The sequence below is a fragment of the Hetaerina americana genome, unplaced genomic scaffold, assembly GCF_022747635.1.
Source record: "Hetaerina americana unplaced genomic scaffold, ioHetAmer1.1.p SCAF_29, whole genome shotgun sequence".
Taxonomy (NCBI): domain Eukaryota; kingdom Metazoa; phylum Arthropoda; class Insecta; order Odonata; family Calopterygidae; genus Hetaerina; species Hetaerina americana.
Window position 1 is genome coordinate 4,836,570 of NW_027286863.1, and position 12,386 is coordinate 4,848,955.

The 12,386-nt window shown below is 37.6% G+C and overlaps 1 protein-coding gene across 2 annotated transcripts in view; it reads right to left on the bottom strand.

Annotated features, from left to right (window-relative positions):
* Positions 1 to 12,386, bottom strand: part of LOC139689894 (serine protease gd-like) — a 51,243-nt gene that overhangs the window by 17,779 nt on the left and 21,078 nt on the right. For both annotated transcript variants that reach the window (XM_071587012.1, XM_071587011.1), the window contains one exon: positions 228 to 347. In XM_071587012.1, the coding sequence (XP_071443113.1) occupies positions 228 to 347 (120 nt within the window). The remainder of the gene's footprint in view (positions 1 to 227; positions 348 to 12,386) is intronic.

The following is a 12,386-nucleotide window of genomic DNA, read 5'->3' on the forward strand; positions in this document are numbered from 1 at the left end:
TTCCCCTCCTTCTCCCCCCTCCCTCACCCACCCCTCCCCTCCCTCATAAATGGTATATAAATGGAATGCGACTTGATTAATTTGTACCTGATGATGACGCTTGGGCATTGAAACTAGTTGTGCGTGAATAAAAGGACAGTGGAAAGATACATGGTATTCTTCATTTAATAAACATGGACTTCCACAAAGGTGAGCTGGGAACAATTGTATATTTAAAGACCACATACCTATTTCATCATCAGCTGCTCCTTGATTGCCAGAATTAAATGGAGGTGGTTTGGTATTACTGTCACGTTTGATATTGAGTTGTCCAGGCAAAGAATGGCGTGTTAATGCACCAGACTCGCCTAGCACCATCATGAAAATGGTGATTGGAATAAAGGGCAATGATTAAAGAAAATTTAACTGAAGGACATACCCAATATAGGTTGTTAATACCAATCATCAAAATCTGAGAAACCTTGAGATTGAATTTGATAAATTAATTTTGTTTAAAGTTTTTCTTAATAGGCATGCTCTTTTTAGCTAAAATAAATATCAAGTAAATGTAAACAACATTATATGGTCAATAAACTAAAGAGCAGACAGAGCCTGATATGAGATTATTGACTGATCTTGAAATCACACATTAGAAGGATTTGACTGATTTTGATGACTATGAATCGCTATTTAAATTTACAAATAAATGTATCACATCGGGATTTTAAGTAAGATGTAATGCTCAGGAATGACATTATGTGGAAACAATGTACATATTAAAATAAAATTATTATTCTTATAAACTAATCTACTGTTTAAGTTTGGATTGGGATGGATGAAGACTGAACAATGAAATATTTCTTTGCCACTTCTAACAATACAAAGCTTGACATAAGAAAAAATCCTTCTTCAATTCCACATACTTATGTAGTTCCTCCCTCAATTCTCTTCAGCATGCATATTCCCTTTTGGGTAAAATATTGGGGTCCAAACCAAAACTATAAATCCAGGACTGTTTCTTAAAAGTTGGTATCACCCCTCATTTCTCATATGTGTATATAGCGTCATATAAAATGCAACATCTTTCGAATTTACTTCCCAATATTATTTCACTATTGCAACATTCTTCTGTGAACAGTGGTCACTGGACTACTAGGATTATCCAATAGCTGAGATAATATTACATCATAAACTCAGACAGAAAAGGCAGTGAACCTCCCATATTCACTGTAGATAGGTTTCAAGACCTTCCACGATTATGTGAAATGGGGGATAGCTGTCAATTTAGTAATCATGACTTTTATCTTTCATATAAGGACATGGAGATCTACATATATTTAGTTTCGTAGAAGCTAACGTCTGCCTAATATATATTTCATTTTCTCTTCTCAGGGGCCCCAGCAGTGAATACTTTTGGTCCATAGAAAGAATTATAACATAATATCAGGTATGGAACATTGGAAAAACAGACTAGAGTAAAACAGAAACTTTTACAACCTGGTGCTGGATGTGATGAGTGCTGAAGGTCAAATGGACAGAAAAAATAAATTGGAAGGGCTATACAAAAAAATCTGTTACTGAGAGTAACTTCAAATATACCATCTCTCTGACTTTGCACGAAAATTTCAAACTAGCCTCATATCCCTTCATTTTTCCTTGTAAAAGTTTTTTTTTTTGAGGCAAGGAAAAAATATTTTTTGCAAAGAAGCCATTTGAATAATTAAATAAGTCACTTTCAATTAGTAACATTGAAGTCTTTGGTTATGACAAGGTAAACTTCATTGAGAAACAAATACGCCTGTTTCCTCAAATTTTTGCTATGACTCAATTGCCCAGATCTTTGCTATGTTTACCATAAAAAAATAGCAAGAATAACTTGAAACCAACCAAAACTGGAAAAAATCAGTATTAATCCATTCATCAAGAAGTTAAAAAAAGTGGAGATTAGAATGATATAGTGGATAATGCACTGATTCCCCACCCTGAGCCCTAAGCCTCAAATTCTGGAGATGGTAGGATATTTTAGAGTCATCCTAAACTCTACTTTGGACGTCTTGTAATCTCTATATCAAAATTGTTTACCACTCGTAAAAATGCCAGTGCGACATGCTAGTTCACACGTCTCATAACTGTTCCTTCTCGAAACGCACTGGATGAATGTAACGACTCCAAACCTACGTATGCAAATTGAGGGGAATGTTACTTCCGCATACCACTAGTTGTGCTCTGTGTTTCTATTTATATATATATATATATATATATATATATATATATATATATATATATATATATATATATATATATATATATATATATAGCCCTGAGCCCTATAGCCCTATATATATATATATATATATATATATACATATATATATATATATATATATATATATATATATATATAATAATATACTTTATTCATCTTATAATCATATTCACATATGGCAGATGTCATCATTTAGGAACATACAGTTGTTCATAGATAACATATTATACAGCACAATATACAATCACATAAAATACTTATTTGAAAATATTTGCATACATACACCTAGTATTCTACTCACGCTAGACCTTATAGTTTTAGGCTAGTAAAGTCGAGCTCATAATACTCCCCTATTGAGGATAAAGGATTGGAGGTAAGCCAATCACGCAGCACCCTGCGGAACACCACATTGCGGGCTGAATTTACAGATTTTGGAAGCATGTTAAACAATTTGATGGACATTAGATGGGTAGTAGATGGGTAGGGATTTGATCGGATCCCCCGCCACACGCCCTTGCGGCGGCTTGCGGGGTATTATTATGTAGATGTAGACCTTCAACTTTGTAAGTCCTGTCTAGGCAACAGTATGGAAAATCCATATTTGACTTTGCTCTGGTGTTATGGCTGTGAACGTCAGCCCTAGTGGAGTACATACTCGTATTTTCTTTTACATGAACTGATGAATAGAATATATATAAATTGTAGACAGTCATAATTTTTAAATTTAAAAAGAGAGGTCTACAGTGTTCACGTGGACATGAATTGGATATGGTACGGACTGCCTTTTTCTGCATCACAAAGATTAGCTTAATATCAGATGCATGCCCCCAAAGTCTAATGCCATAAGTAATATTTGAGTGAAAGAATGCATAGTAGGCATTAATTAAGTAGTCCTTACTAACATATAATTTCAATTTCCTGAGCAGAAATAAGGCTCGGGCAAGCTTCTTCCTAATGTATAGAATATGAGTACTCCATGTTAACTTGGAGTCTATATAAAATCCCAGCAGTTTCACAGGGACAGTATCCGGTGTAGCACATTTTAGAGTACATATAAGATGCTGAGTTTTATCGGGATTCATATGGAGATTGTTGGCAGAAAACCAATCCACTGCCTTTTTAAGTATAATAGGAACTCTATTCATCGCATCAGAATGATGTGGGGAACTATGTAGAAAAGTAGTATCATCCGCATAGAGGACACAGTCAGTAATCATATTGGGGCACAAGTCATTAATCATGACCAGAAATAAAAGAGGTCCTAGCACAGAGTCCTGAGGTACACCATTTTAATATTTAATGGTTTTGACTGTTAACATTTACATAAACTGACTGCTTACGATCAGATAAGTAGGAAGAAATAAATTTTAGTTCAGTATCCTTAAAACCATAATATTTCAACTTATTTATGAGAATTGTGTGATTAACACAGTCAAAAGCCAAAGAGAGGTCACAGAGTAATAGAGCCAAACATTGATTACCTTCAAAAGCCTTAATGATTTGCTTCATAACATATTCAACAGCTTGAGTTGTACATTTGTTGGGTCTGAAACCAAACTGAGTCGGTGTAAATAGATTTAAAGATTCAAAATAGTCCAGGATTTGGGTAAATACAACTGATTCAATGATTTTTGCAAGTGGATAAATAATTGTAATAGGACAATAATTGTTTGGAGAACTGATATCACCACGTTTGTGAACAGGAATGACCTTGGAAAACTTCAACTGATCAGGAAAATAACCAGACTGGAGACAAGAGTTGATGACAATAGCAAGAGGGTATGCTAACCAGTCAATTACAGATTTGATTGAATTGTTTGAAAGCCCAAACATATCTTTACAATTAGAATTATTGAACTTTTTCACTACTTTAATATGTCTATCTGAGAAATAAAGTAGTTATTAAAAGATTCAGAGTCTATTGGAACATCATCAGAGTTTTTACTAAATCCTGTTCCTGTTCTGTTATATATATATATATATAATGTATAACACTTAGCACTAGTGGACACAGACAAAAACACAGAAACACAAAAAAGGGACTTACTATTTTTAAAATTTTCGGTGGTCGTGACCACCTTTATCAAGGAAGAGAGGGACAGAACTGAAGGGAATACGATGGCTGGAGCGATGGATGGAAGGGGAAGGTGGGGAGAGAATTCCGAAGGGACAGGTTTGAAGGGGCAGCGTTAGAAGGGTGGGGAAAATGTAAAAGGTGATGGGGGGTGGAAGCGGGATGAAAATATATTTGGAGCAGGGTATTTAATGCCTAATATTGATTCCTGGCCAATTCCAGGACTCCAAGAGCCAGATGAACGATTGCTCTAATGTCTTGAGTTTCAGTGGAGGATCAGAGGGTGGGAGGGATGCTATGATGGATACACTATAGCATTTATCAAAGGGAGTGCTGTGTTCGGAGGCGTGTTTGGGGATATGGAGCATATCAATTAAGGAAGATTTTTTGCATGAGGCTCGGTGGTTGTTGATTCTGATATTGAGGGGTGTGGTGCACTGCCCAATATAATAGGCAGGGCAAAGTTGGCACTTCAGAAGGTACACTACATTGCTAGGTGTGCAAGTAGAGGATGGAATTGGTGGGAGAGAGTTAAAAAGCGGGTGGGAGAGGGATGGGATTTTGGTTTTGAAAATACGGCATGTTTTGCATCTGGGATTATTGCATGGCGTGGGAGTGGATTTGGGACGGGTTGGGGATTTAAGGAGTGAATTGGTAGATTTGAGGAGATCTGATAGGTTGGTAGGGCGTTTGAAAATAACTGAGGGACATTAGGGAAAAAGGTTGGCAATGGAATTATGATTTTTTAGGATAGGGTAGAGGTCTTTTAGGATTGATCATAGAGATTTTAAACCCCAGAAATATGTGGTGCAAATTGAAAGAAGGTGGGGTTCTGCGGTGGAGGAAGGTTTGGGGGTGTATGCATGTTTTCGGATTCTTTTGTTGAGGAGGGATTCGGGATAACCTCGTTTGAGGAGGGAACAGTATAGACATGAAAGGAAATTATCAAGGGAATCTCATATATATATATATATATATATATATATATATATATATATATATATATATATATATATATATATATATATATGCTTTCGTAGACGTAACACGGAAGTGCCGAATAGTCCAATACACAGTAACACACAATATAGAAACACAAAAAAAGATAACACTCACACGTACTTTCTTGATATTTCGACGGAAACAATCCGTCTTCCTCTGAAGATATAGAAGAAATGACTTAAGTAATGACCATTACTTCTATATCTTCAGAGGAAGACAGATTGTTTCCGTCGAAATATCAAGAAAATACGTGTGAGTGTTCTCTTTTTTTGTGTTTCTTTATTGTGTGTTACTGTGTATTGTACTATATATATATATATATATATATATATATATATATATATATATATATATATATATATATATATATATATATATATATACTACCTTGATCAAAAATTTCCCGGAATTTATTCAGAAAATTAAAAATACAAGTTTATTCATCTAAATCTACATTGTCCCCTTCAAAGTAATCCCCATCGACTGCAACACACTTATGCCAGCGCTTGATCCAATCCTCGAAACATTTTTTATATTCGGTTTTCGGTATGTCCATCAGTGCTTCCTGCGATTTTTCCATTACTTCCTCTCGGCTGCTAAAACGCGTTCCCCGTAATGGTTTTTTAACTCGATTGAACAGAAAGAAGTCACAGGGAGCCAAATCAGGTGAATTCGGTGGCTGTTGGATGGTATTTGTTGCATTTTTCGTCAAAAAATTACGAATAATGATAGCACTGTGCGACGGTGCGTTATCATGGTGCAAAATCCACGAGTTTTCTGCCCACATTTCTGGTCTCTTTCGGCGAATTGCTTCACGCAAACGTCTCATAACGCCCAAATAATACTCTTTGTTTACTGTCTGGCCTTCTGGCAAAAATTCATGATGCACTACACCGTTGTAATCCATGAAAACCGTCAGCATTGCCTTCTTTTTTGACTGAAAACGACGTGGTTTTTTTGGTCTCGGCTCATTTGGTGAACGCCATTCACTTGCCTGATGTCTGGATTGCGTGTCGTACTCATAAACCCACGTCTCGTCTCCAGTAATGATCCTTTTGATGAATGTGGGATCGGATTCAGCCTCGCAAATCATGTCTTTTGCGACGTCAACACGGTCTCTTTTTTGCATGAAATTGAGGTCTTTCGGCACCAACTTTGCTGCTTCCCGACGGAAACCCAAATCATTAACCACAATGTCTTGGGCGGATCCATAGGCAATGTTCAAGTCCTCCGCTATTTCTCTGATGGTTAATTTGCGGTTATTGACCAACATTTCTTTTACTTTATCAATTTTTTCACCGACTTTCGATGTCGATGGTCTGCCACTGCGTTCATCATCTTCGATTGACTCACGACCACTTCTGAACCGCTCGTGCCACTGGTAAACGACCGTTTTTTTTAGAGAATCGTTGCCGAAACACTTTTCCAACATTTCCAACGTCCGTGCGCCACTAAATTTATATATAAATCTATATAAATATATATATATATACATACATATATATATATATATATATATATATATATATATATATATATATATATATATATATATATATTTTTTTTTAAGGTAATCTACCGGTTAAGGTAGGTTTTTGGATGGACACAACTACCAAACAAACATTTTATTATTCCTAACAAAACAAAAAATCCATCATCCTACTCTATATCAGGTCCCTCTTCATCTCTGAGTACTTTCTTCCTCCCTTCATCCCGTCCAACATCCCTATCCTGTTCCTTCCCTTTCCTCGTTTGCCTAACATTCTCCCCTCTATTACAGTCTTCGACATCCCACTGCCGGTCAACACCCCCTTCATCCACTTTTCCTGCCTCCATAGGATTGCTCCCAACAAACCCCTCTCTTCGCCCACCATACCAAGTGCTTCCTCATTTGTTTTCTTCTCTGTCCATTTTGCCTTCTCCATTCTTCTCCACACCCACATTTCAAAAGCCTCCAATCCTCGTCTATCCTCCTGTTTCAATGACCACGTTTCCGCGCCGTACATAGATACTCTCCATACCAAAGTTTCTTCGAGTCTTTTCTTAACATCCTTACTCAAAGTCCCCGTCATCAACTCCCTACTCCTTGTGAAAGCCTCTTTGCCTAGCGCAATTCTTCTCCTTACGTCCCTACTACGAGGGTCATCCGGAAAGTAGTACCCGTTCGTGAAATAAAGACACAAAAGTAAATATTAACAAACATAAAAAATTTTATTTGAAAGAGGATACTTTAAACTACTTCTCAACATAATCTCCAAGCAAATTAAGGCATTTGTCATAACGTGTGACAAGTTTCTGTATTCCTGCTGCATAGTCCTTCGCCGCCAGCTCATTGAGATACGCGAGGGACCCATCTTGCACAAATTTTTGCATAATGCAGATGGTGTTTAACAATTTCATGAACAATTGTTCGAGAAACATTGGGAAAATGCTCACAGATGTCATCAATTGTGACGCGCCGATCGTTCCTCACGAATTCGTCAACTGAGCTCACCAGTTGGTCTGTAATGACAGACGGTCTCTCCGAACGCTCATCGTCGTGTGTGTTCCCCCTCCCCATGTTGAAGTTGCGACACCACCGCCGAACAGACGACTCGTCCATTACATTGTCTCCATACACCTCCTTTAATTGGCGATGAATATCACATGGGCGAACGTTTCTTGCATTGAGGAATTTAATCACTGCCCTCACTTCACAACTGGCGGCGTTCTCAATTTTTTTAAACATTGTAAACAATCACAGAAACAACACAGGCAATGCTAGCGTCACGCAACTTGGCTCAGAGAAGGCAGACAAGCCACTGAAGCTATCTGACCTCGTCCAGCGGCTACTCGCGTCGTCAGCACTTCATGCGGCACGAACGGGTACTACTTTCCGGATGACTCTCGTACTTTGACCGTGTTGGTCCAAAACACTACCGAGATGCGTAAACTGTTCTACCTGCTCCAGTTTTTGCCCTCCTATTTTAATGTTTAGCTCAGCCTTTTTCTTTCTAGAAAATCGCATAACCTTTGTTTTAATAATATTGATTCTCATCCCATACCTGTCACAATGAATTTCCAATTCACTCAGCAATACTTGCAGCCGCTTGGCTGACTGACAAACTAAAGCTTGGTCATCAGCAAACCTAACTGATTTTACGAATCCCCCGCCCACTTTCATTCCTACCTCCAGTTCTTCCCATGCCCCTTTAATCATTTCCTCTGCATACAGGTTGAACAGCATCTGTGATAATGGGCGAGCCTGCCCTACACCCCTTCCTAACCCTGCACATCCGGACTCCCCAATCCCCATTCGTACCTGAGCAGTCTGAGACATGTACAGGTTGTGGATTAGCCTCATTTCCCTCCAATCTATTCCCATTTTCTGCAGAATACTCATTAGTTTCTCCCAATTCACTCTATCAAATGCTTTTTCAAAATCTACGAAGCAGACAAATACCTCCTGGTTGTGTTCTATGTTCCTCTCAATTAATAATCTTATTACTGCAATGGCATCATGCGTACCTCTCTCCTTCCTAAAACCAAACTGATCATCCCCTAAATAGTCATTTTCTGTACTCTATATCCTTTTGTTTATGATCCTGAGAACAACTTTAGCTTCGTGGGATATCAAACTTATTGTCCTGTAGTCCTCATATGACGTAGTCTCTTCCTTTTTCGGAATAGGAACTAAAACTCATCTCACAAAGTCTTCCGGCCACATTCCTTCCTCATTAATACTACGGATCAGCCCATATTGCCTCTTCCTCCCACATTTTCCTAAACATTTCAATAGTTCCGCAGGAATGTTATCTACCCCCACGGCCTTATTTAGCTTCATCTCCCTTAATGCCCTTTCTATCTTGTCATCTAGTATGCCTGGACCTAAGCTATCTTTCTCTACGTCATATTCTTTTTCAATGTCTAACTTTGTAGGTCGAAGTTCTTTACTGTTCAGTTTTTCTATATTATTCTTTCATCTCTCTTGGATCTTTCCAGTGTCAATTATTACCTTACCCGCTCTATCTCTAACTGTTAGCATAGATCTTCCTTTCTTACTTCCCGATAAAGATTTACCTCTGCTGTACAGCGCACCGATTTTACCCTTGCTCTGCAGACTTTCCATATCCTCGCACTGCGTCTTCCACCATGCTTCTTTTGCTTTGTTTGTTGCCCGCCTCAATTAATTGTTTAATTCTTTTTACTTAATTTAGCCTAATTTTGTATTTACATTCTTCCATTTTCGCCGCTCATTCATCTTTGTAATCATCTCATCCATGATCCATGGTTTCCTAGTCCTTTTAGGGTTAACGGTTCCAATAGTATCTTTTGCGGCATTAGACAACCCTTTCTTGATCCTTTCCCATTTTTCTTCGATGGTACTTAGCTCTTTACCATCCTCCATGATATCCTCTACCTCCTGTTTGTATTCCTTCTTTTTCAAACCATTTAATGCTTCTACATTCCATTTATATAGACATATATTATATAAATATATGCATATATATATATATATATATATATATATATATACACATTCAAACACGAAATCCCGCCAAACGGCGAATAAATACTCATATATACAGAAACAGATATAAGGAAAAGGGATAGGAACACATATAAAGGACGAACACAATAGAGGTGGGGAAGGCGGAATCGAACGGATCACAAGAGTAAAAATATTTCCTCAACCGGGACTCGAACACCGGATCTTTCCACTTGCCGGGCGGATGCTCTTAACCACTTGAGCTATCGAGGATAGTCAATTTACCCTGAGATCCGTGGGTCTAATATGTCGCCAAGCGCCCCGATTCTTTCAGCCAAGAGATGGCGTCAGGGGGCTGTTTCACCCACCAAAGGAGAAATAGACAATACACAAGGAAAGGAAAGGACAGTGGGTTAGAATTCATACAACATCATACAGGAAAGGAACAGTGCGTTTCGTGGCACGCATAGCCAGAAGAAAGAGATGAGCCACATTGGCCAAATACACATTCAAACACGAAATCCCGCCAAACGGCGAATAAATACTCATATATACAGAAACAGATATAAGGAAAAGGGATAAAAACACATATAAAGGACGAACACAATAGAGGTGGGGAAGGCGGAATCGAACGGATCACAAGAGTAAAAATATTTCCTCAACCGGGACTCGAACACCGGATCTTTCCACTTGCCGGGCGGATGCTCTCAACCACTTGAGCTATCGAGGATAGTCAATTTACCCTGAGATCCGTGGGTCTAATATGTCGCCAAGCGCCCCGATTCTTCCGCCTTCCCCACCTCTATTGTGTTCGTCCTTTATATGTGTTCCTATCCCTTTTCCTTATATCTGTTTCTGTATATATGAGTATATATATATATATATATATATATATATATATATATATATATATATATATATATATATATATATATATATATATATATATACTATGATTGCAATATGGAAGAAACTGAAAACAGATAAATACAAAGGACACAGAACATTAAGCCTACTGACTTATGCACCAAAAATCTTTAATTACATAATCAGCCAAAAAATAGAAGGAATAAAACTACTCAGAAAACCAATTTGGATCCTGGAAAACCCAAGGAGCAAAAGTGGCAAGTCTCAGGTTGAGAGTTTTGGCTGAAAAATTGGGACACATAAATAAGCCTTATTATGTGGCATTCATGGAATTGAAGAAGGCCTTCAACAACTTGAAATGGAATTAGATGTCCAAGATAATACAAGCACTTGGATTGGACTACAACGACAGAAGAATTATCCATAGCCTCTTCAAGAATCAGGTTACAACAATTTAAATGAAAAATGGAAAAAAATAGAGGCCAAAATAAACAAAATAGTAGGACAACGATGCAATCTCTCGCCAGCAATTATCAGGGTATGCCTGGAAGAGGCAGTAAAAGAAACGCAAGAATTGGGTATCTAAGGAGTCAAGGTGAATGGAGAAGAAATCAGCATGCTCCGGTTTGCAGATGATATTGCAGTAGCGGCAAAATGCAAGCGGACCTGCAAGCAATTCTAATTGCTATTGATTAAGTACTGGGATAATATATTATGAACATCAGCAAGAAGAACACTTAAATCCTTGTATTTTGAAGAGAGCAACTGAATGCGCATATCACAATTCCAGAAGTGGAACTAGATCAAGTGGAATCCTTCATCTACTTGTGCAGCAGGGTAACATGGGATGGAAGAAGCTCGGCCAATATCAAGCAAAGAATAGCTCATGTTAAGAATGCTTTCACAAAGAAGAAGCAATTATTATGATCAAAGAACCTACGCCTGGAAACAAAGAAACAATTCGTCAAGAATTTTGCATGGAGGATGGTACTCTACAGATTGATGGCATGGAATATTGGAAAAGTGGACCAGCGACGAATGGAAGCCTTTGAAACATGGTGCTGGAGGAGAATGTTGAAGATTAAAGGACCAAAAAAGTGAGGAATGTGGTAGTATATAAAAGAGCAGAAGAGGATGGGACCATGTGGGGATATCTACAGCAAAGAAGAAATAGGACACACAATGAGGCACAATGGATTGATTGGGAATATAGTAGAAGGAAAAATATAAGGAAAGATTCCATGAGGAAGACCAAGAGACATGCACAGGGCAAATTAAGAAGGCATCAGGGATTGAGGGAATCGACATTAAATAGAGTAGAATGGAGGGCTGCAGTAAACCAACCCTATGATTGAAATACTAATGATGATGATGAGGGAATATAGTATAAAGACTTCCTTTCCATATTTATTTGGAGGATGGTTAAGCAAAAATAGTGGCATTACAGGTTTCTTGAGCTGGCAGTTGAAATAATTTGATTGGTCTGTATATATACTGATATTTTCAAATTTTCAATACTCTTCTTTTATGAATGCCACTTGTCTGTGTGGATCTATAGATAATTCATGCTGTACTCATATATTTATTTTAGAAATAAAATACAGGTATATAAAATTTTTATAATAGTGTGCTTCTAATATCTTCATTATGACCATTTTTTCACTTTCCTTCACCCTCTTAATTATATTTATTTTTATTTATTTTACAGTTATGTTGCAATTAGGCGATTT